Genomic DNA, 26,504 nt, shown 5'->3' with positions numbered 1-26,504 from the left:
AAACGCAAACGTGCATAAACGCGGAAAGACTGACATTTTTAACCCTTGTTTGCTACCTGTCAAGTTCTAGCGTTTTATTAGAGATTTTCAAATGTCCTGTGTACGTGAAGCCTTAGGGAGTCTCACCTCTCTCTCTAATTGTCCTGTTTACCATTATCATTTAAAGTAAAAGAAAATCCCAAACTTTGGGTTGTCCCCAGAAAATTAATAGAGGGGGAATCTTCCAATGGGCACACTAGTTCTGGTAACCTGGGGGTCCCCAAGGGATTCGCTTAATTTGCAGGGATTTCCTCTCACTTCCTGTTTGGCTATGGAACAGGAAGTGAAGGGAAATCTCCCCAATGGGACACAGATGTAAAAAAAATAAAAAAAAAATCTGACAGGGATTATAACTCTCCCTTGTTCTATTCAAATTTAAGAAAAAAAAAGTGTTGCCCATAGTTCTACTTTTAATATAAGCTTGTTTCATACTGATGGAGGACACAAGTAGGTTTTGTACCATTATAGCTGCTTGAAAATCATTTTTCTTGCCTTTTACTTGTGAATATTGGAGCCGTGGCCATTATATGGTTTGAAAACATTTTTGCTAATAAAATTGTTTTTCAAAGCAAACTTGTCAGAAACCTGGGTAACTCAAGCTGAGCAATTAATAAAGAAATCCATAAGCAACACTTATTTTCAGTAAAAACGGCCAAATATTCTTCCTCAAATTTAAACGCCAAGCTTGAGCTTTCCTGTGGTTTTTAGCACTAGCCCCATTGTTCTCCTAAATGGGCTTTTTATTAAGCAGTAGAGACACTCAGGAGACAGAAGTGAGTGGGTGAAGCTCACATAATCTCGGCTGCCTATATTTTTGGATCCTTGGATTGATTTAATATGGAGTTTTCACTTGAGGCAACGTCAATTTATTTAATAATATTATTATTGAAGAATTCCAGGCATGGTATATTTTTACATTTTGGTCAAATGTATATACCATACCTGGCCGATGGCTTAGGAAGCTGGAAAACACTGAAGTAGACACCGCTAACTCCAAGGATCTCCACTTGCTTCCAGGTCCCATGCTGAGCAAAAGTTCAAGTTGTCACCAGAGCAGTAATGCAAAGCATTCTCTGATTGGACAAGGTAGAGAATATGATGTCAACGACCAACCTTTCCACCTCCTCCAGTCAGAGAATGCTTTGCATTCATTTTGTAGTATGTATTACCAGCTTCCAGAGGCATTGGGCAATGTCCGCTTCCAGTGACCACATGGATAGTGATTTCTCCAGAATGATCTGTCTTCTATTTGGGTCTTCAGTCTTCATAACTGCAAGTTGGTAATTTCTGTGACTGTATCCAGCAATATTATTGCTGGTCACCCTTATCTTATGTTCCCGTGAACTTTTCCAGACATAATTGTCTCTTCCAGTTCTTCTCATAGTATGCCTAGAATAAGGCAGCCTCAGTCTAGTTGTCTGGACTTCTGGTGAAAGGTTGGGCTTGATTTCTTGAAAGCGGAGTTCCACCCAAAAGTGGAACTCCCGCTCATCTGCTTACCCCCCACCCTCCGATGCACATTTGGCACCTTTCATGGGGAAGAGGGGAACAGGTACCTGTTTTTGGTATCCTTCCCCACTTCTGGTAGACAGCGCCATGCCACGGTTCTTCGGAAGTTCCGTCCCCCTTCTCCTTCCCCCATTGCGGAGCCAATTAGAATGTACAGCGCGCTTCACGAACACGCAGTAGGAAACCAGCTGTGAAGCCAAAAGGCTTCATTGCCAGTTTCCCTTAGAACGAATGGCGGCAGCACCCGGAAGCTGATCCGAAAATCGGCTGGGGTGCTGACATTGCGGGCTGCCTGGACAGGTAAGTGTCTATATATTAAAAGTCAGCAGCTACAGTATTTGTAGCTGCTGACTTTTACATTCTTTTTCCCCCAGCTGTAGCACCTCTTGAAGGATCGATTTGTTCGCTTTTCTGTTCATAATCTTCTTTGAATTCCTCTCCAACACCAAGGTTCAAAGCCATTAGTGCTTTACCTAGCTTGCTTCCTCGTTGTCTAGCATTCAAATTCATGACAGAAAATACCATAGCGTGGGCAGTTCTAATCTTTGTTCTTATAGACACAATGGGGTTTATTTACTAAAACTGGGGAGTGCAAAATCTGGTGCAGCTGTGCATTGTAGCCCCGTCCGTAGGATGTCATATGACGTCCTTAGGTTGAAGTGGTGATATCTGAATGATACCTGCAGCTACAAGCATCAGTCAGATATCTTTGCTTTCAGGCGACGATTCCCTGTAATGTAGAAGCCACCCCCACAGCGGGACCCATCATACCTTGTTCCTATTACAAGGGATGTTTACATTTCTTGTAATCGGAATAAAAGTGATCAAAAAAAAAATTAAAGGGACAGTGTATAAAAAATAATAAAAAAAAATGTTAAAGTGCCCCCATCCTCTTGTGCTCACATGCAGAAGCGAATGCATACATAGGTTGCGCCTGCATATGTAAACAGCGTTTCAACCACCCATGTGAGGTATTGCTGTAAACATTAGAGGGGGAGCAATAATTCTAGAACAAGACCACTTCTAACTCTAAACTGGTAATCTGTAAAAAAGTTTAAAGAGTCGCCTATGGAGATTTTTAGGTACCGAAGTTTGGCGCCATTCCACGAGTGTGCGCAGTTTTAAAGCATGACATGTTGGGTATCTATTTTCTCGGTGTAACCTCATTTTCCACATTTTACAAAACAATTGGGTTGAATATTGTGTTTTTTTTTTTTTAATTAAAGTGTATTTTTTCCATAAAAAATTGCATTTGAAAATTGTTGCGCAAGTACCGTGTGACATAACAAATTGCAAATATCGCCAATTAATTCGCTATGGTCTCTGCTAAACAAAAATGTATGTATATATATGTATACGTGTGTGTGTGTGTGTATATATATATATATATATATATATATATATATGTGTTTGGGGGTTCTGATTAATTTTTTAGAAAAAAAAAAATATGATTTTTACATGTAGGTGTAGGTGAGGAATGCCAGAATTGGCCCTATGAATGGTGTGGTTACACTTTGACAAAAAAAAACTGGAAGCTGATTGGTTTCTATGCATAGCTGTACCAGATTTTGCACCCTCTAGTTTTAGTAAATCCAATCCCATTGCTACAGTTGAGGATCTTTTCTAGATAACCTCTGTTTGTATATTATTTCATCACATGGTCAGTGCGAATATCTGATGTTTGTGACCGCTTTACATTAAATAAGTATGAATGCTTTGGTTATTGCCTGCCTTCATATTTCATAAACAAAAATCAGGGCTTTTAGCTTTCAACTGATATACACTTAAAAATTGAAATGTGTTCTATTAATAACATGTACCAGCTTAAGACATCTTTATACCCAATGCTCGTCTAATAAGTGGCACTTGGAGTGACGAATGTACGAAACACAGCAATTTCTGCAAGAGATGCTTGAACCTGAGAGCAACAGTCAGCTGTTTCTCACTCTCTTCACAAACTAGGCTACATCAGAACCAGAGGCTATGCTTAAAGTCATTTATAAAAAAGCTAAAAGGGCTCCATCAGGCACTAAGATAATATTCAACATATTGTGTTCAGCTAATGCATTTGGAAAAGACCAGGAAACCTGAAACATATAATCAATGAAGGCACTTGGAGACACCACAAGGTGCCTGCCATTTCAGTTTGTTGCCTTTATTTCAGTTGACAAGTTCACTTCAACAAATAATGCCTCGTTTCCACTGAGCGGATTGGTTCGAGTCGGTTCGGTTTGTTACGCTAATTTGAGTGTTTCCATTATGAAAGTGGCCCATACAACCGAACCAAACTGCACCATTCCTGGTCCTCCTTCAGATGTAGGGCCATTGGAAATGGTACGCTAAGGGTGGAGCTACTGGCATCACACGATAGATTCCACTGATTGGCGAACGGGAAACCATCAATGCTCACGTCGAACGAAAGCGCAAAACAAACACCTCATTTGGTGTAAACCCCGCATGGCCCCTGGTGGCCCAACTTGCAGTGGAAACGCTCACCTGAATGGACCGGACCATCCTAACCCTTTCAAACTGTACCGACCCAAACTGTTCCGCTCAGTGGAAATGAGGCATTAGTGAACCTCCTCGTGTAAAAGTATCCATAGGTGATTGAAGCCCAAATCCAGACAAATAAATTATCCCTTGTAGTGGGATCTCTTGTTAAGGCATGCTGTTAACCCTTGCAGTGCAGGTTCAGCTCGCCAATAATGGGGACACATATTTTCCGGTGTCAGCTGTCAAAGGTGACTCTTCCTGTTACTTTGAGGACATTTCCTCTCACTACCTGTTGTCTTCTAGACCAGGAAATGAGGGTGTAATCCCCCTCTTCACATAGCCTAGAACGGCTCTGTGAAGTCAACTGACATCCGGCTTGTGAGAGCAGCCAGAGGGGAGAAAAGAACTGAAGCTGGGCACAGCGCTGGATCTATACATGACTCGGGTAAGTTCTAGGGAGGAGGGCTGGGGAGCACTGCTGTTGTAAGTTTTTTTTTTTTACCTTAATGCAGAGAATGCATTAAAAAAGGAGAAGTAGGACCAAAGCTCTTTTGGCCACATTCCTCTTCTGGGTCACAGGAATGCACTTATTTCTGCACTCCTGTGACCGATTCAGCTGACAGCGGGCTAAACCTGCTGTTGGCTGATGTCACAGAGTCGGTCCAGGCACTGCAAGGATGCCAACTTTAAAGTTGGGATCCACCCATTTGCCTAACCCGCAGCTGATTTTGCCTGAGCCAGCTGCTCCCGCCCCCTCCACAGACCAGTGCCCCAGAGAGTGATGGAAGGGCAGAGCAGAGAGTGGTAGGTAGGCAGTTACACTATGACAGGAAAAATGCATGAACTACCTAACGGGCTCAACAGTGTCCTGGTAGCTCATTGAAAACTACAAGCCGACAGCTGCAAAGGCCGTCGGTACTTGTAGTTCATTCATTCATTCATTCACAGAACTCTGTGAATAAATGGTGGGGCCCTGTGTGACAGCTGGTGCAGGGAGAAAATCCCTGGCCTGCTGTCACACGAGTGGGGGGGGGGGGGGGTAAGGGAGAGGCTGCAAGAGCGGGAACATGTTACATGTTCCACCCTAAAAATGGGTGAACTTATCCTTTTAACTTTTTCGCCTCTCCTATCACCTTTAGATTAATTCTGTCACCATTTTAGAAAACTAAAGAAAGCTTCTTGGAAAAGTAAACTTTTAATACTCACACCCCTATCTTTGCTCTGTTTTAAGTGCAAATCTTTTAGTATCTGTTGTTAGATGTCTGGGCCACCTTTAAGCGGTGGAGTTTATTTTCTAAACCTGGAGAGCACAAAATCTGATGCAAATCTGCATAGAATCCAATCAGCTTCCAGGTTTTATTGCCAAAGCTTAATTGTAAAAGCTGATTGGCTGCCATGCACAGCTGCACCAGATTCTGAGTGCTCCAGTTTTAGTAAATCTCCCCCTCTGTGGTTTCTTCCTCTGGCTCCTACATACTGTGTCCTGTATTGATGATGGGGCCAGCAGATGAAGCTCAAAGGAGGGCCGGTGTAACGTGAGAATTACCTACCCCGTGAGAAAAACCTACCCTCGTCACTTCCGGGCAGAAACAGCAGAGCAGCGCAGCAGTGCGCATGCTCAGAGCCCCGGATACCTAATAGAAGAACTGAGGAGCTTACTAGTGCGCATGCGCACTAGTATTAAACGATCACGGTGTACCGTGAAAAAAACCTACCGATGCGGCGGTTACATAAAACAGCTGTGCGGCAATACGAGTGATCTCCGCTCCTGTGCCTGTCACTTCCTTGCTCTCGGCAAGTAAATATAAAAGCGGCTCTCGGCTCCGTGATTAATGTTTTCATACACCCGCCGCCGCTTTTATATTTACTATCCGAGATCAGGGAAGTGACAGACACAGGAGCGGAGATGACTCGTATTTCAGCACAGCTGTTTTAATGTAACCGCCTCGTTACATACAGTGCCGAGAACCGGAAGTGACGAGGGGTAGGTTTTTCTCACGGGTAGGTAATTCTCACGGAACACCGGACCTCTTATACAAAGATTCTATAGCAAGCATACCTAAAAGATCAGCGGCGTGGGAACAGAGATTACATTTTCTTTGTTGAGAGGCTTTTTTAGGTTTTTTTTTTTTTTTTTTAAATAGTGACTCATTCACTTTAAATGACCTGAAATAAATCTTAGGCGGTGGGAGAAGTAACCCCAGTGGAATTATCTGGATTTGCTTTGACATACATATGCTTCAACATTCCATCTATCGTTCCTCTTTATTATATTATTGTCTAAGTTCTCATTTTTCTAAACTGCAGGTTTCTTTGACTCATTACCTTCAGCTAAGTGTCCTTCAAAGTTTCAAAGCAATATGCCAAAAAGGAAAACAAAAACACCACGGTGTATAAAATAAATAAAAGTGAAGACTGTAATTTAATTTCATAATTGATCTTTAATCTATAACTTTCTCTGTATATAGTGGTTACGCCTTCCATATTCAATTAGAATATTAGAGGGGGCTGTTTACCGGTCGCCACTTTATCAGCATTGGGCCCCCGTGTCTGATACCTCTAGCTGTGCCAAATTACACTCAGTGTGTTTCTTTTTTTTCCATTCTTTTCCTCCCAGTCTGCCGCAAATAAAGATGCCATTACTGACTTGTTTGCTATAATTAATAAACAGTGTGATTGCTGCTCTGCACAGGATTTTTGTTTCTTCAGTCTAAACACAAATTAATAGTAGTAGTAATATGAAAATCCACTTTGATGGACAGGACGGAAGCAAAAGCCTGATCTCTTGTTCCTGGTGTGAACGTCTTTTATATTGTACAGCCTAAATTAAAGGTTAAAAAAAAAAAAATGTCCTTTTGCTAGCAGTGGGGACTGTACTTTACTTTAATTTAAGGGGGATCAACTTAAAGGATCAATTCACCACCACTCCATGTTCAGCTTTGAATAGAAGTTGGCAGGTTTAATGACTAGGTTCTTTTTTTACTTATGTAACAAATGTGGGAAAAACAAAATTTATAATGTAGGTATACTGGACAGCCACTGAAATATCTAGTAAATATTTAAAATGAACAGACACACCAAGAGAAGTTTTGATAAAAAGCATAAAACAAAACTTTACTGGTCATCATAAGTCCCGGTTCACACTGAGGCGACCTGTGAGGCGACCTGGTCGCCTCACAGGTCGCCGTAGGTCGCCTCCCATAGGGAAGCTGCAGACGCTCCGACAGTCGCTCCGACTTAGAAAAGGGGTCCGGAGCTTCTTTGGGGCGACCCGGAGGCGACCGCCATAGACTTCAATGTTATGAAGTCCGTGGCGGCCGCTCCGAGGTCGCGGCGCGCTGCTCGCACCGCGACCTCGGAGGTCGCCTCCCGAAGTCGGATCGCCCCTATGTGAACAGGGCCTAATACACAAAGCTTCTTACACATAAAAGTTACCATAAACATTACACAATATATCACGACTTAAACATACACTCCTATTCCCAATATCCCAAAATACCAAATATTATTTAGCTCTGGTAGTTGAATATCAACAGCTTACACTGGATAGCTAGAGGAACAGGACAATAAGAACTCCTGGCTGCATGCTTGGTCTTTCCACAGCTCCAAAAAACAGACAGTTGCTCATGCTATGGACTCTTTTTATAGTCCTGTACACCAGAGACCACCCATAGGATGTAATCATTCCTCTTGACCACTCACAGGTCATTTTGTGAGTGAGGTCAGCAACACATGGTTGCACTTCCCCCAAAATCACATGGTCAATTGGATATGCGGCAGCCATCTTTACACACGTCAAAGCTCACTAAACTACCTGTGGGTGAGAGATATTATTCCAAATGTATGGGAACATTTGTCATGAATCAGTTAAAAAACATCCACAACTGATACAACTTACTTTAATTTTTTAAATTTTTGCACGTATATGTTATTATATATATATACATGTCATCAGTTGTTTTTGAGATATATACATATATATACAGTGAGGGGAAAAATTATTTATTCCCTTGCTGATTTTGTATGTTTGCCCACTGACAAATGATCAGTCTATAATTTTAATGGTATGTTTATTTTAACAGTGAGAGACAAAATAACAACAAAAAAATCCAGAAAAACACATTTCAAAAAAGTTATAAATTGATTTGCATTTTAATGAACTAAATAAGTGTTTGACCCCTTTGCAAAACATGCTGGTATGCTATGAGAAAGATTTAGGCCGAAACGCGTTAGCATTTCCAAAATGTTGTAACTGCTTCAGTGCAAAAAAAAAATTCATATGAAGCAGTAATCGTGTGCCAGCTTTTGAATTCTATTGATTCTCTGGATAGCCAGGGCACCGACACACAGCCCATCATCCTTTTTATTGCAGTAGGGCTTGGGTGAGTTCGTATCCTTCGCAAAACATGACTTAGTTCTTGGGGGCAAAACCCTTGTTGGCAATCACAGAAGTTAGACATTTCTTTAGTTTGCCACCAGGTTTGCACACATCTCCAGAGATCCTCTCCAAGTCTTTAGGGTTTCGAGGCTGACGTTTGGTAACTCAAACCTTTAGCTCCATACAACTATTTTCTGTGGGATTAAAGAGGAAGTAAACCCTCCTCTGCAACTTGTACCTATAGGTAAGCCTATATTAAGGCTTACTTATAGGTACTGTAAATATCTCCTAAACATGTACCGTTTAGGAGATAATTACTTTGAATGCAGCCAGTGACATCACTGGCGCATGCGCTTTGAAGGAACGGCCGCTCGTGCCGTTCCTTCAGAGACCCGTTCCGTGACCGTCATCCCGACTCCAGCCAATCAGATGGCCCGATGCCGCAAACCCGGAAGAAGGGCGACACAACATGTAACCAATGAGAGAGGTGAACGGTCGGCACTTCGGGGCTTCATTCTAAGGTAAGTATTTCATAATGAGCTAGTGTGCGATGCATACTAGCTCATTATGTGTTTGTCTTACAGGTGTTCATTTTAAAAAAAAATAAAAAACTTTGAGGTTTACAACCTCTTTAAGGTCTGGGGACTGGCTAGGCCTCTCCAGGACCTTAATGTGCTTCTTCTTGAGCCACTCCTTTGTTGTCTTGGTCGTATGTTTTGGGTCATTATCATGCTGGAATACCCATCCACTACTCATTTTCAATGCCCTGGCTGGGGGAAGCATAATGTTTCCACCTCCATGTTTGACAATGGGGATGGTGTTCTTGGGGTCATAGGCAGCATTCCTCCTCCTTCAAACACGGTGAGTTGATTTGATGCCAAAGAGCTTGATTTTGGTCTCATCTGACCACAACACTAACGGAACTGCAACCCACACTGTACTTGTGGACTTCCGTCAGTATACGGCTTCCTCCCAGTCGTGAACATAGATATCAGATTTTCCAGCCGCCCCCATACAAAGCTAGCCGACAACTTAACTTGTACGGGAATCTCCTGTTTATTGGTCACACAGAATTTATATACAGCACGGACCTCCTCCTCCTGATCAGATTACCACACAGGTCAGGGGTTGCCTGATTACATTATTGTATGCAGATGAAATTGTATACAGAAATAGCATTAACCTGAACTAATTTTCTAGCCATCTGGACAGAAACAATATGTGAGTTCATTAACATTTAACAATGGGACAGACAGGCTTAACACAATCCACATCACATCTCCATACACAAACAATAGGGAGAGCCTGTCTCTGACATTGAAGTTCAATAAACATTATCATAATTGTAAACATGGAACCCATTCGAAACAATCCAAACCATTAAGTATCTGTCTTTCACTCCCTGTGACAGTGAGTACCATCACACCTCTGAATCACTCAGATGTTCATTAGCAAACTTCAAATGGGCCTGTACATGTGCTTTCTTGAGCAGGGGGACCTTGCGGGCGGTGCAGAATTTCAGTCCTTCACGGCCTAGTGTGTTACCAATTGTTTACTTGGTGGCTATGGTCCCAGCTGCCTTGAGATCATTGACAAGATTCTCCCGTGTAGTTCTGGGCTGATTCGTCACCATTCTCATGATCATTGAAAATCCACAAGGTGAGATCTTGCATGGAGCCTCAGACCTAGAGAGATTGACAATCATTTTGTGTTTCTTCCATTTGCAAATAATCACCAACTTTTGTCACTCTCACACCAAGCTGCTTGGCGATGGTCTTGTGGCCCATTCCAGCCTTGTGTAGGTCTACAAGCTTGTCCCTGACATCCTTGGACAGCTCTTTGGTCTTGGCCATGGTGGAAAGATTGGAATCTGATTGATTGCTTCTGTGGACAGGTGTCTTTTATACAGGTAACAAGCTGAGATTAGGAGCACTCCCTTTAAGACCGTGCTCCTAATCTCAGCTCTTTACCTGCGTAGAAGACACCGGGGAGCCAGAAATCTTGCTCATTGATAGGGGAATCAAATACTTGTTTCACTCGTTAAAATGCAAATCAATCTATAACTTTTTTAAATGCGTTTTTATGGATTATTTTGTTGTTATTCTGTCTCTCACTGTTAAAATAAACCTACCATTAAAATTATAGACTGATTATTTCTGTCAGTGGGCAATCATACAAAATCAGCAGGGGACCAAATACTTTTTTCCCTCACTGTGTGTGTGTGTGTGTGTGTGTGTGTGTGTGTATATATATATATATATATATATATATATATATATATATATATATTCATAGCTGGTTTTGTTATTATGAAAGGTATGTTAATGGTGAAGTAATATTTCACATGGGTTATATTTAAAGTGGAAGTAAACCCTCCTATTGTTTTCAGCCAAGGAAGCTGTAATCTTGGCCTCTGTTTAAACTTCCACTGCCATATGATGCTGCACATGTGGTCAGTTATGACACCAGCCATTGGGTGGTTTGACAGTATGGTTGAGTACACAATCAATGTAAGTTACATTTTCGGCACGTGATGGAAATGTAACTGTTTTTTTGGAACTGTTAAATCAATAGGTTTACTTTTGCTTTAAAGTGATAGTACTCGTGTTTATGGTGGAATACTGATTGATTTGCAATCTATATTTTAGAGTGTGGAGCGCGGTACCATTAGTTTGATATAGTTTGTACACCTATAAGAGATCTAAAAGCGAGTGCGTTAGGTGTGTGCAATTTGGGGTCATTAGTATAGCAATTCACAAGCATTTTTAATGTCTTTTTTACTTACTGATAAATGCATAAATGGCATAATGTACAGAATACTTGCAAATTACTGAACTTACAGGGGTTAGACAAAATTATGGAAACAAGTATGGTAAAAGAATGAAATTGTTACCTAATCTAGTGTTGGACTGCCTTTGGCATCCAAGACGGTCTGAATTCTGCTGGAAATTGGCAAATATAAGCCTTGGATAATAGAATCTGATACCACTCTTCATACAAAAATCTGGGTCACAGTACTGCGCGATGTCCTTTTGTCTCTTTCAGTCAGTTGACCATGTCGACCGTGCTTCTGCTTGCCAGACAGCGTTTTCCTGGAAACTCTATATGCCGTCATAACCTTTTGATACTGTACCTCACGACACGGCAAAAATATTTGCAACTTCAGTCACAGAGGCACCAGCTAAGCAGGCACCAACAATTTGCCCGCATTGAAACTAAGTAAGCTCTGACATGACTCCGTATTACTAGCAGCACATGCAAAAGTGAGGTTTCCCATCTGTTAGCTAGGGGTCTCATCACATAGCGGAGGCAAAAGAATGTTCCATCATTTCCGCTTTCAACACAAAACATTTCGTCACTTTCACACCTCCAAATCCATATTTTTGTTCAACCCCTGTACCTCTGTGTGTACCCTTCTCAACAGTGCATTGTCTGACGCTCCCCACCTTCACTCCATTGGCAACGCTGCCATCTTCTTCTCCTCTTCTAACAAGTCTGGCGTTTTCTTGCTTCAGCTATTTGTTGGCCACTGATGATGTAACTTCTGCACATTTGCATTGGAGTTAAATTATGTCAACACCCAACCACACTGGCAGCATCTTGTAGATCCCGAAAATGGGCCTGGACTTTACACTACACTATACTGTGCATGTTCTGCAGGCAGTTTACAGATAACAAAAAGATGCTAGCAGACAGGGAAAGTCTCCCTTCTACCACTAAACTTTCTTGCATATCTTTCCTAATCAAGTTTAGTTCGCCCATTGCAGTAGACTTAAAGTTCCCTGCATGATTCACTTTAAAGTGATTGTAGATTCATATTTTTTTTAAAAATAACAAACATGTCATATTTACCTGCTCTGTGCAATGGGTTTGCACAGAGCAGCCCCAATTCTCCGCTTGCTATGGGGACCCTCGTGGGGGCTCGCTTTCGAGCTGGCTCTGTGTGTCAAAAGATACAGAGTGCGCCCATGCCCTGCTTCCTCCTTCCTGGCTGTGATTGACAATGGAAGAGAGCTGTTGCTCTCGTATACATCGTTGGATCAAAATCTTGCTCAGATAAGTATAACGGGGGGGCTGGGGAGCTGCACTCAGAAGGTTTTTTTTACCTTAATGCAGAGAATGCCTTAAGGTAAAAAGCCTTCAGCCTTTACAACCACTTTAACCCCTTCCAGAGGAGCATGTACTCATCCTCCCTTAGCTCCCACACTGCTTTAGTTCAGCACCAATGTCATACCCTACGTAGAGCTACGGACTCTCCCCATGTGATAGAGTTGGTGGTTGGCTGTATTTATGATAGAGGATGTAATAGGAGCAGCCAGATAGTGGTGGCAGAGATAGAGAGTTCAGGTGGGCATGTGAAGTTGTATATTGCTTAGCTGTACAAAGAATCGTTTTATAGATCGATTTCGCAAAATTGTTGGCTTCATTGAGAATGCAGTCCATCCATTTATCAGCACTGATATTCGCCTAAGTGTCCACTTAACAGCTTAATAGATTGAAGGTTCCTCATACAATTGCCTACATTTAAAAAAATGGCATTTAACGAACAGTGGATAGATTAGGTTAAGAATATATGTAGGTCTTGCTACTTGACTTACAAAGAAAAGAAATTAAAGTATGACACCAACTTATGGCTACCACAAATTTATTACACCGTTTTAGGAAATTTTGTTTGTTAGACACCGCTTCTTCATAGGGAATCCCCTGACTAGTTCTTGTTTCTTGTAGGTTTTGCTACTCCCTAAACATTGCTTCAGTGCTAGGAGGTCCCAGTGTTACTATTTTGAGTTTAGAAGGAGAAATCCATTTATCATTTACATTTACCATAATATCTGACTCTTTCTCTGTTTCAGACATGCAAGGAAACATTTTAGTCAGGCAGAAGGAAGCCAGTTGGATGAAGTTCGACAAGTGATGGGGATGTTGGCCTTTCCTTCAGACACTCACATTTCACCTTACAAGGTATGAGTGGTCAAACTATAGGCTTGTATAGATCTAACCTGATCAAGACTGTCTAAAACCTAGTGTTACTAAAGACATTCCAGAGGTAAACAATTGATCAGAAATCACTTCTGCTATTCTGTGATTATCTGTGGTCTGACTGACACTAACTGAACCAACATGTGACTTTGCATTATACTAGGCCATCCATCCTGTGCAGTGGCTTGGTGTCAGAGGTGATCAGTGTCTGTAAATGTCCTACCTAAATCAAACAACTGTTACATGTTCTGTCATTAGTTACCAATGTAATCAAGTAAACTGCACCCAGAAAATACATGCAGGCATCTAGAGGTGCCTTATACTTTGCTTTACTCTATACTTCTATAGCACTTCAGGAGCCCCAAAACACAAAATGCTCTATTATGCAAATGTGTCTGAAACATAAGTCAGCCTCCACCTTTCCTGTCTCCCTAGTGAAAAGTGCAACAGTTCTCAATAAAATATAATATTATCAATAGTGAGAGCTTGAAGGTTTATGACCAAGTAAAGTTAAGTTTCTAAAGTCAGTGTTTGCAATCTAAAGAGATTTTGCACGAGTCGTCTGTGATTGTTTTTTCAGTTGTTAAGGAACGAAGGTGTGGAGCATTTTAAATATTTTCAGAAAGGTTTTTATGATGAACATAAATAGGATCACTCATCACGTTTTCATACTTTAACAAAATTGTTTCCTCTCCATACAGGATCTTTTGGACCCAGCTCGATGGCGCATGCTCATTCAACAGTTTCGATATGACAACTATAGACTACATCAGCTGGGAAATAATTCTGTGTTTACTATAACTCTTCAGGCAGGCCTCTCTGCTATTAAAACACCGTATCCTTTTATTACATTATAGTGGTATCTCTTACCACCTCCACACAATCTGTATATTTCAGCAGATCATACGTATTTAATAAGACCTAGGATTTCAAGTTTTTGATTCATCCAGTTGGCTGTTCCTTCCTATTACGTCAACCAGAATTTATCTCGGGAGTAGAAATGTTGGAGAAAGGATTTTTTGATTTGTATTCAAGAGTTTTAGGTTTTACATTTATTGTTTTGCTGTTTCAAAAACAACGAGTGACAATGAGATAAGATCGATTAAACTGTGCACAGTATGGGAATGTGAGAAGGCTCGCAACAGACACAGCCCTCCCCAACACCTCCCCCTGAAACCTGCCATGTCCATGCTACTTTTGTATTTTCCACTTTTATGCAGAGGAATAGCACTGCCTTAATCAATTCATGCCCGGCCTATAGCAAAATGATGGCTGGCCAGTGGCTTTCCCATCCTGACTGGACATCATATGATGTCCTATCTGGATGCGCGGTCGAGATCTGTCACCGGCCATGTCCACAGGACACAGTCGATGATGGATCTCCACCGCATAGTCATGAGCATCTTTCAACAGTACATTTACTTCTTGTTCTTTTTATCGTGTTCATAACTACTTTTCTAATCTCTCTATGAATGGTGGTCTCTCCCCAGTCCCACTATATCTGTTAGCATTTTGTATATCTGGGATAGACTATGTTTAGCTTTTAATAGTAGGTTACATATTTTTTCCACTAGGTTCAGCTCCTTCTCGGATCTTATTGGACATGGTAAGGATCCCACAAAATGCTTTAACTGAGAGTACCGCCATTCATTTAGGGATATGTTTCTCCCACTCTTTAAAAGGACGTGTTATGATCTTATCCTCCCTCCCTGTGTCCGATTACCAAACTGTGTTTCGTTCTCCGGTGCAAAATATCTGGTGCCATCTAATGATAATAATGGGGAATTGTGTTCCCATTTAACCTGCTTATGAATCGTGTCCCAAACTTTATGCTTCTTTAGTTTTTCATGTGCACAATAATGTGTGTCCCTATATTTGGTGGGATCCAAATATTTTTATTTAACTGTGTGTGTAACTTAATAAATTATTATAATAATTCTATCTTAACCCATCTTTTGTCAGAATTAAATTTTGTCCATTCTATCATTTAAGAGCCTATATCTACATTATAGTCTCTTTTAATGCCGGGTGCCGCTAAACGCCCCCTCCCCTTGTCTTCAGAAAACTGTTTGCAAGCTTGTGCATCATCAGCCATGCAGACCAATTTGATGCAGTGTGTGGCGTATGGTCTGAGCACTGACAGGCTGACCCCCCACCTCTTCAACCGCTGCAGCAGTGCTGGCAGCACTCATACGTCTATTTCCCAAAGACAACCTCTGGATATGATGCTGAGCATGTGCACTCAACTTCTTTGGTCGACCATGACAAGGCCTGTTCTGAGTGGAACCTCTCCTGTTAAACCACTTTATGGTCTTGGCCACCATGCTGCAGCTCAGTTTCAGGGTCTTGGCAATCTTATTATAGCCTAGGCCATTTTTATGTTGAGCAACAATTCTTTTTTCAGATCCTCAGAAAGTTCTTTGCAGTGAGGTGCCATGTTGAACTTCCAGTGACCAGTATGAGAGAGTGAAAGCGATAACACAACATTTAACACACCTGCTCCCCATTCACACCTGTGGCCTTGTAACACAAGCGATTCACATGACACTGGAGAGGGAAAATGGCTAATTGCGCCCAATTTGGACGTTTTCACTTAGGGGTATTCTCTTGTTGCCAGTGGTTTAGACATTAATGGCTATGTGTTGAGTTATTTTGAGGGGACAGCAAATTTACACTGTTATACAAGCTGTCCACTCACTACTTTGCATTGTAGCAAAGTGTCATTTCTTCAGTGTTGTCACATTAAAAGATATAATAAAATATTTAAAAAAATGTGAGGGGTGTACTCCCTTTTGTGAGATACTGTATGTACATCAATTTGGAACTAATATTTCCTCAAACGTCCTGTAATAGCATATTGTAAACCCATCGGGTCCTGGGCTCTTCCCTAGAGTGGAGTTTTTTAATGCAGCCCTTATCTCCTCCTGTGTGATTGGTGCCTCTAGGGTTTTCAGTTGTTCTATTGTTATTCTGGGTAATTTTTCTTCATCTGTATATTCTCGCATCTTTTGTTTTCTCTCTTGTTCCTCTTCATGTGACCCCTTTTGCCTTGGTTTATATAAAGCATCATAGAAACTATGGAATGCGTTGGCTATTTCTGTTGTTGAATAGACCATTTCTCCTCTATTATTTTTTATTTTTTCAATATAGTTGAGCGATTTTTTTATACTTTAATGTTCTTGCTAGATATTTCCCTGGCTTATTCCTCCATTTCTATCTATCTATGGCTACTCTGTTAAAAGTCCATCTTGTCTCTTCCAATAGCTCTTTTAGTTTTTCCCTTTTCTTCTTAGAGTCTATTGATATTAACACACTCCTGATGCGTGCTTTATGGTCTTCCCACACGGTTCTGATTTATCTGGGGTATCATTACTTTTATAGTATTGATCTAGTTATTTTCCTATCTTTTCCCTTCATGCTACCTCTTGTATCAGTTCTTCATTAAGCCTCCAAATATTTGTAGTATTCTGCATTCCTGTCAGTTTTATTTTCATAATAACTGGAGCATGATCTGAAAGTGTCATAATTCCTATTGAGGTGCTAACGACAGATTCTAACATGCCGTGCTCAATCATGATGTAATCTAGTCTTGAGTACATCCCGTGCACAGGGGAGAGGAAAGTGTAGTCCCTTTCCCTAGGGTGTTGAGTTCTCCATGGGTCTACCATCTCACATCGAAACAATTTCTTTTTCACTGCACTAAGTTGGTAAATTCCAATCTCGGAACAGTCAAGCTGTGGGTCCATACAAAAGTTGAAGTCTCCTGCTAAAATCAGTTTACCTTTTTTAAACTGCATCAGCTTTTCTATTATTCTTTTCAAATAACCCCTTGGGTTTTTATTTGGGCAATATACGTTTGTCACCGTACAATCTGTTCCCTGTAATTTCCCCTTCAAAAATATATACCGACCCTCTGGGTCTACCAATCTATCTTCTAAGGAAAACCTAATATCCCTTGCCATGTCAATTGCTACTCCCTTTGCTCTTTTAGATGGTGAATCTCCATAAAACCATATTGGGTAATATTTTGAATATAGTTTCACATTTGTATCTTGTGCTATATGTGTCTCCTGAAAAAATATTATATTAGCAGAGTGATGCCTGAGTTCAACTAATACCTTATGTCTTTTAATTGGCATGTTTAAACCTCTTACATTGTATGTTACAAAGTTTAGGGTATTCATGTTGTCTCTTTCTCCTTCCCTCCCCTCCTGTATTCTACTACCTTCATCCTCTCCCAACAATCTACGCGGAATACGGAGATAGGGTCTTTCCCTTGCAATTATGCAAGTAGGCTTGGACCGAGGGCTAGAAATAGGGACAACATTGACCAGTATATTTACTGATTTTGCACATAATTTTCTTTTCCTTGACTTCTCCCTCCTAATATCTCACTACCCCTCCCTCACTACTCCCCCCCCCCCCCCCCACCATCTCTACCTGCTTGGTCATGGACTTCCTTCTCCCCCTCACAGGTAGGAAGGGTCTGGGCCTTGCTAGGTTGCCATCGAAGATTTTTCTGCTATCTGTGTGTCCTTTTCTACCCCGCCCATCCCACCTCCTGATTCCCCCCCATCCCCCCAACCCAGCAGCCCCCTCCCACCCATTTTGCATCAGCTTCATAGTTCAATTTCTTTTCTTTGAGGCTAACTGCCACTGTTCCTCTTCTTGTGTTTTCTCCTCTGATTCGGGTCTGTCAAATCAGCCTGGCATCTTTGGTATAGAGATATCCAGTTTTCCGCAGAACTCCAGAGTTTCCTAAGGGAAACTTAGTCTTGCTGTGCGACCATCGCTTCTGACAATCAGACAGGCTGAGAAGCCCCAATTATACCGTATTCTTTATTTTTGCAATGATTCCACAAGTAGTCTCAATAGCCTCCTTCTTCTTAACGTGGCTTGTGAAAGATCCGAGAAAATCTATATTTGCACTTCCATATTTTATGGATGACTTTCTTTTCAGACTTTTCAGACTCTCCCAGATCTGGGCCTTTTCTAAATAACTCTGGAATCTTATAATAACGTCTCTGGCAGTGACCGCTGAGATGTTTCTTTTTTTCTAGGGCACAAAACTCTGTTTGCCTTATGTTGGATGGCGCCCCTGCAGTTCTCAGCGTTCACGCTCACCAGTTATATGATGATGCTGCACTGCACTGATGACAGTATGTAAAAAGAAATGTAAAAAAGTTTTTTTGTTAATTTCTTCATTTTCCAAAAAGATTTGGGCAAAAAATTACAACTCCCAAAATCCTGCCATGCCTCTTACTAAATTCCTTGAACTGTCTACTTTACAAAAAGGGGTTTATATTGTCCTGATGTTTTAGGGCCTCAAGAAAGGAGATAGGCTGTCAATACAGTGGACTATATACACTAAAACATGTACACTGATTTGGGTTATTTTCACCAAAAAAATGTAGCAAAATACATTTCTGGCTAAAATTATGAGGAACAATTATTTATTTTCAAAATGTTACAACAGAAACAAAGAAAAACACATTTTTCCCAAAATGTCCAGTCTTTTTTCATTTATTTAGCAAAAAAAAAAAAAAACAGTAGTGAATAAATACCACCAAAGAAAGCTCTCTTTGTGTGAACAAATGATAAAAAATTTAGTTTGGGTATAGTGTTGCACGATCACACAATTGTCATTCAAAGTGCGACAGGGGGGTGAAAGTGCCCGGTATTGAAGTCGTTAACTTGGTTACTGTTCAGGTGTGTGCCTGTTCAGTTGGTATGGTCACATCTCCCAGTAGAGGAGGGACAGAAAGAGGGGAAGGATTGCTGGAGTTGTAACCACCCACTCATACATCAAATGGACTTTACAGGAATCTACAAGATAGATGAAGAGCCCTTGCTGGAAAAACAAAAAATGAGGGAAGAAAGAAAGAAATAATAGCTGATTCGTGATTATGGTAATATTTGTTTATTAATTACCATAGTAATATATTGTGTATATTATTTAGCCTATTCCATACTTCTTTAAGACTGAGGCTATTTAATGAAGTGGTTTGAACGTCTTACAACTTCATGTGAGGTGTTAGATTCAACAAGAAAATAATAATTGGAATGATGTTAAAATCAATGTCATCGTGAAGGAGGGCATTTCTTTCTGATAACCCATTAAAAAATCTTTGTGTCCTCTACTTTTGACGAAGACTACTATAGGCACGTCAAGCAGGGAGGAAGCCCAAAGATGGCCAGAAATACCTTGAAAATGTAACTCTAGGCATATGAACTAATCAACACAGCTATTCATGCATAAAAAGTACCAGTCAAGTTCCTCCACCCCAATCTCTCTCATGCGTGTCTTTATGGACCTTGCTTTGTGCACTGGTCCAAATCATTTGGTGGAGGGGGGATTATGGTGTGGGGTTGTTTTGACCCCTTAGTTCCAGTGAAGGGAAATCTTAAAGTGTTACTAAACCCACAACCGTAAAATCGGTCTGTAGATGCAGAATAGCATGCTTGTTATACTCACTGTGTAACTCAAGTGATTAATCCTCTGCATTGTGTAAAAATGCTGTGTGATCCTGTATGCACAGATCCTTCCCCTCCTGCATGTTCACTCTGGACATGTCCAGATAAGCACAGGAAGTGTAGTTCAGCTGCACATGCTCAGTTTGGTCTCTGTTGCTGGAGAGAACACTTCCTGGTTTTAGCTGAGCTATTCAGGTCACATGGTATTAACATCACACATTTGGGTGTGTATACAGATCTTAAATGACAACCCAGTCCCTGGCCTCTTCCATGCCCAGTAACTAAATAGAACACAGTAAGTGGGGTGTCACATCTTGATTGATGGATGATTTTTTCTTAGAAGGGTACATGTGATCAGCACAGGGCCAATCAGAACTGTTCAGACAGAGAATTAAGGGTGTTGAAGCCTGATAGGACAATCGTGGGAGAAATGCAAACTCCTTCTACAAACTATCAGCACTCACTGATACAAGTCACAAGATTGTTCTAAACGCTGTATACTGCTGATGAGATAAAGGTATTTATCAGTTTATATTTACTAAAATAATTGCATTTCCATGTTCTGTGTACTGTGGGAGACCAGAGATAGTGAATGCAGGATCTGGGTTTAGTAACACTTTAAGGCGTCAGCATTATAAGACATTTTGGACAATTTCATGCTCCCAACTTTGTGGGAACATTTTGGGGATGGCCCCTTCCTGTTCCAACATGACTGTGCACCGGTGCACAAAGCAAATGCGCTTCTGGAAGAATGGTCACACATTCCCATAGACATACTTCTAAGCCTTGTAGTCAGCCTTTCCAGAAGAGTTCCCTTCACTGGAACTAAGGGGCCAAGCCCAACTCCTGAAAAACAACCCCATGCCATTATTCCCACTTCCACTAAATGATTTGGACCAGTGCAAAAAGCAAGGTCCATAAAGGCATGGATGAGCGAGTTTAGGGTGGAGGAACTTGACTGGCCTGCACAGAGTCTTGACCTCAACCTGATAGAACCCCTTTGGGGTGAATTCGAACAGAGACTGCGAGCCAGGCCTTCTCCTCCACATCCGTGCCTGACCTCACAAATGCGCTTCTAGAAGAATGGTCAAACATTCCCATAGACACACTCCTAAACCTTGTGAACATCATTCCCAGAAGAGTTGACGCTGTTATAGCTGCAAAGGGTGAGCCAACTCAATACTGAACCCTACAGACTAAGACTGGGATGCCATTAAAGCTCATGTGCATGTAAAGGCAGGCGTCCCAATACTTTTGCTAATATAGTGTATTTCCCAGATGGCTGGAGAACACACTGAACTTCTGGCTAGGCAAAAGCCAAGCCTTGGGTAGTCTTCAAGTGCTGCCATAAGACTTCTCACACATTTTTCACCCAAGCTTCACGTACTTGTCACCGACATCACCTTATCTGCCCTATTTTATATTCCATGGCTGAAAACTAAAGCATTTGGGAGGCAGGATACATTGATATCCGATGTGCACGTTTTCTCTGCAGTTCAGCTAAAATATGTTACAGAGCAGTTTGAACTAATTGCTGACCTGAAAATCCCTGAATATCTCACCAGCCCAGGAAAAAAAGCCTCAGATTTAGAAGTGTTCCAAATGAAGGATTTACTCAAAATGATGACAACAAACATAGTTTTGAATGTAAAACATGATGCGCCTCCACCTAGTGATTTAAATGAAGGATAAAGCCTTAGTTGTTTGTATTTGTGATGGAAGTAATGGCATATAAAGAACTCTGTTATAAAAATTCTGTACTCTATTTTGCCGTATTTTAATGCAGGGCTTTTTGGCTCCTTTGCACCCTTGTCATAATCAGGTTATACTTTGTTGTTTGCTATTTCTGGCAGCAGTTTTCAAGCAACAGCAGGCTGCTTTTGTTTGCAAAAATATCCTTACAGATCAAGACAACCCACCGCCAGCAGTTTTTTGTTGGTAGTACCAACCATTGAATGATGGTAGATTGCATAGTTCAAGTTATTTTCTTTTTTATTTAAAAGCTGGTTGAAATTACCTGAAATGAACTAGAAATTTGCAGTGTAAGTCCAGCAGGAAGTTCCCATCCTGCTGCCAGAACACAGTACTGTATACTGTATGTAGCTGAGTTCATACAGTGCACGCAGCCCCTGCATCTATTGGTGAAGTAAACAGTTTGCTTGGACCAGCTTGATCAGTTGATGGGTCCCATGGTTGTAAATAGGGGTTCTGATATTGATTAGATTGATCATTGGGACATGAATCAACCCAATGCACACAGCACTAAGAATATGACCGTGGTTCAAACCCTTCACCACTCTAGCCAAACTGTGAAAATAGTTTTATTATATGGCTCGGAGAAAGTACATAATAACTAACGTGATATTAAAGTCACATTTTTAAAATAAAAAAAAATAAATAAATAAAAAAGGTAGTTATGGTATTGCCCCGTACCACTTCTTTGTTTTTCCCCTTCCGCTGCTCAGTGCTTTTTTCTTCCAAGTGCCCCCTGTCAGGGATACAGCCGTACTGGCATTTCTGCCAGTACAAGTCATGGACGCTCCTGGCTCAATCGACACAGCCCTCGGCCGTAGGAGAACTGGCAACATTGCCAGTAATAGCAATGGTCGTTCCAGCCTCAATTGACACAGCCCTCTGCTGGCCTATAAAATGTGGCCATAGGTGCAGACTCATTGCTGGATTATCTCTCAGCTTCCTGTGTTCTTGTGCTTCCTGTTTCCTGTTTGGACTTCCTGTTGTGACCCGGTGTTCTAAAATTTTCTCGGACCCGTGAAAAAATCGGACCTCGTCACTTCCGGTTATGGGAGTCTCAAGTGCGCATGCGCACAAGACATTATCTTGGTTTGGTAAACTTATAACACAGAGCGGGCAGTTGAATGAGAGGAGGCGGGGCTGAGGTGGGACGGAAGACACCGCCGCGTCATCTGCAGAGCTGAATAGAGGAGGCGGGACGGAGGTGCGGCCGTGTAATATATGCAGGACTTTAGCCACTCCTTGTTTTATTATCTTTAGTAATTATCGTATTATTTATCCTTAGGATTTCATTACATTTAGTATTTCTTATTTTGTATTATATAAATACTAAATGTAATGAAATCCGAAGGATAAATAATACGATAATTACTAAAGATAATAAAACAAGGAGTCGCTTAAGCCCTGCATTTATTACACGGCCGCACCTCCGTCCCGCCTCCTCCGCCAGCTCTGCATATGTGCCTCCCTCCCTAATGTCTCGATGACGCGGCGGTGTCCTCCGTCCTCCGTCGCACCTCAGCCCCGCCTTCTCTCAATCAGCTGTCCGCTCTCTGTTATAATTTTTTCCAAACCTTGAAAAATGTCTTCTGCGCATGCGCACGGACGACTCCTATCAGCTGTTTTGTGATGCTCTGTCACCGGAAGTGACGAGGTCCGATTTTTTTCACGGGTCTGACAAAATTTTACAACACCGGCTTGTTTCTGAACCATCTGATCTTCTCCTGGTGTTTGACCCTCGGCTTGCCTCTCAGACTTTGCTCTTGCTACTACCTGCCTGTTTTCCCAGTGTATGACCCCGGCTTGCCTAAGGACTCTGTTTCTGCCTGCTCACCTGTGTATGACCCCGGCTCGTCCCTGCTCTGCTACTTACCTTGCTCTTGGACTGATCACCGGTGTTTGACCCTCGGCCTGGCTTTTACTACTCCTCTAGTTGCCTGCCTTACCCAGAGTTCCTGAAATCATCTGGTGTTCACCACAGGCGACCTGTGCTACTTGGGACACTTCACCTCCTGTACCACTTCCAGGGTTGACTCTCACTGAGCTGCAAGGGTAGCCCTCTCTGCACTTCAGCCTCCATCCAGATTGTGACACCCCACAGTAAACCATGTGCAGGCATGCTCCTTAGCCATGCCGTGTGCTTCCATAGACCCACACAGCATTGCTCGGCCATGCCCCTTCAAGCTCTCTCCTTAAAAGATTTGACTGACAGCAGCAGGAGACCCCACTGCGTCCTGAGTCTCCTGTAAGACCAGTAAGTGAAGGGAGAAGACCTCCAGCCAGGACAGCGCTTGATCGCATGTAAGTGTTTTGGGAAGAGTGGGGCAGAAAAAGTAGTGGGACTTTTTTTACTTAATGCAGGTAATGCATTAAGGTTAAAAAACATTTTGCCTTCATAACCACTTTAAGACAACCTACTTTTTAGTTTTGGTTATAACTGTATTGTCTTTGTTTTGTGTTGTGAATGACATTTATCCTTGACCACATTCCAAACAGTCAGTGCTACAAAGAAGATGGAACTTCTAAGAACCCAGACTGTCCAGTGTGCAGCAAGTCCCTGAACAAGCTAGCTCAGCCTCTTCCAATGGCACACTGTGCCAACTCCAGACTGGTGTGCAAGATTTCAGGAGATGTCATGAATGAAAACAACCCTCCCATGATGCTACCTAATGGATATGTGTATGGGTACAATGTGAGTATCGTATGGTCTTTTGGTGTGAACATGGTAGTGGAACAGTGTGGTGCTCTGTGCACCCTAGCAAGCAAAGCAAGCAGGTTGCATATATACTCTTTTACTTCCTTTCACTGAAAGCCCTATAGAGATCCTTTAATGCCTGCTATTTCAGATTTCAAACCTGATTGCTGATAAAAACCTCTACAGACATCTTTAGGCACAGGGATAAGTGTGTCAAAGAATGCATAGCTGGAATATCTTTCGATACTCGCATTCCTAGTTTGTACAGTGAATGCTATGCACTAAATCTCTCACTACCATAGTATGCTGAAATACTATTTAGCATGCAGTTAGACCTTAATGATACAACATTAACTTGAAGGGGTTGATTTACCAAAGGAAAATATAAACAACCGGGAACATTCTGCGCTACATATGTTTGGGTAAATAGTGTAGTAAGTGAAAAAAATAGTGGTTTAAATAAGCAGCTCACACAGACCTATAGAGAAAGTCCAAAATCAATGCAAAATGAATGTGTAGCGCTAATAATAATTTGTGTCATAGAAATAACATATGATCAATACATATGCATGTGAACCCAAAATGAACATAAATTAAAGTGCAGACAGTTCATATAAAAGTCCATGAGTTTTAGTTAAAAAAAGAAAACGAATCCAATGGTGAAAAAAACTTGTACTAAAGGAGAACCACAAGTCCCAGCATGCAGATGGAGGTAACAATCTTCTCACAGCAAAATAGGAGAAAGCCACCAGTGGAATGTGTATAGACAAATGGCTCCTTACCAGATTTTAGTGGCCTCCAAATTAATGGAAAAGCCAATCACACTTGAGGGGGATTAAACCCACCAGGTAAAGGTCATCAAAAACATCCGTTCAGGTACACCTCCAAGTACACACGTGAGAACCGCATGAGCATAAAAGAAATACAAGGGTACATAGCATAATACCGTTAAAAACAAAGTCTATTTATTAAAAGATGGTCCACTCACAAGAAAAAAAAATGGTCCACTCACAAAAAAAATTCCAAACATATTGATATATCCAAACAGACGAAATCTGTGTGACGAAACGCGTTGGATAGGACCAGGCAAGACGTCACCACGCCCCCTGGCCGACTTTACTACTGAACGCTGCAGCTTTTCCTTTGATTTTTCATCTATTTGGATATATCGATATGTTTGGAATCTTTTTATATCATGTGAGTGCACCATCTTTTAATAAATAGACTTTGTTTTTAACTGTATTATGCTATGTACCCTTATATTTCTTTTATGCTCATGCGGTTCCCATGTGCCTACTTGGAGGTGTACCTGAACTGATGTTTTTGATGACCTTTACCTGGTGGGTTTAATCCCCCTCAAGTGTGATTGGCTTTTCCGTTAATTTGGAGGCCACTAAAATCTGGCAAACGGCCATTTGTCTGTACACATTCCACTGGTGGCTTTCTCCTGTTTTGCCGTGAGAAGATTGTTACCTCCATCTGCATGCTGGGACTTGTGGTTCTCCTTTAGCACAAGTTTTTTCACCATTGGATACATTTTCTTTTTTTTACCTAAAAGTCATGGACTTTTATATAGACTCTGCTCTGCGCTAGGTCAGCTTCGACATAACCCCACAGGACGGGCTGGCCTATGAGTTAAATGCCTTGCAAGGTCGCATCGTTCCTACTGGCCAACATTCTCCCCATTTCGATGGCAAGGAGTTTCTGTCTGGAGCGATACCCACCTGGTTCCTGGTATGGCGAGTACTGACCCCCCTTTCCCCCTGGAGGGTTTTGAGGTGGACGCGTGCACCTCCCGGGGACGGTCGGACTCATGGGTTCCCCTCCTTCCCATCAGACTCCCCTGATTATGGTGGTCCCTGTGGGTCATCTAGTGGTAGTGTGGTGGTTTGGGATGTGTCTGGGGCTGGTGTATGGTAATGTACTGGTGGTGGGGCGGGAGGGATGTGCCGCCAGGGACTGGGCTAACGGCTGGGGGGGGGGGGGCACTACCTGCCATGGGTGCCCTGTGCACGGTCTTCCCTCATGCTGGCAGCCTGGGCTACAGGGACCCCACCTGGAGCTGTGCACAGCGTCTTATTTTGTTGTAGCCTGTTGTTTTTCTATGGCCGGCAGCCATGTTTATGTAGTCCAACAGCCATTTTTCGTTAGTCGGCATGCTACAGAACAGCGGCCAATACAGAG

General features: G+C 41.8%; 1 protein-coding gene across 1 annotated transcript in view; it reads left to right on the top strand.

Moving 5' to 3' along the window:
- The window catches only part of MAEA (macrophage erythroblast attacher, E3 ubiquitin ligase), a 168,856-nt gene that overhangs the window by 133,442 nt on the left and 8,910 nt on the right, over positions 1 to 26,504 (top strand). The window contains exons 6-8 of the mRNA XM_082247533.1: positions 13,273 to 13,381; positions 14,101 to 14,234; positions 24,122 to 24,317. Of these exons, the coding sequence (XP_082103659.1) occupies positions 13,273 to 13,381; positions 14,101 to 14,234; positions 24,122 to 24,317 (439 nt within the window). The remainder of the gene's footprint in view (positions 1 to 13,272; positions 13,382 to 14,100; positions 14,235 to 24,121; positions 24,318 to 26,504) is intronic.

Source organism: Pelophylax lessonae (genome assembly GCF_965119305.1).
Source record: "Pelophylax lessonae genome assembly, chromosome: 1".
NCBI classification, from domain to species: Eukaryota; Metazoa; Chordata; class Amphibia; order Anura; family Ranidae; genus Pelophylax; species Pelophylax lessonae.
The sequence above is the reverse complement of the archived record's forward strand: the minus strand, read 5'-3'. Positions and strand labels throughout refer to the sequence as shown.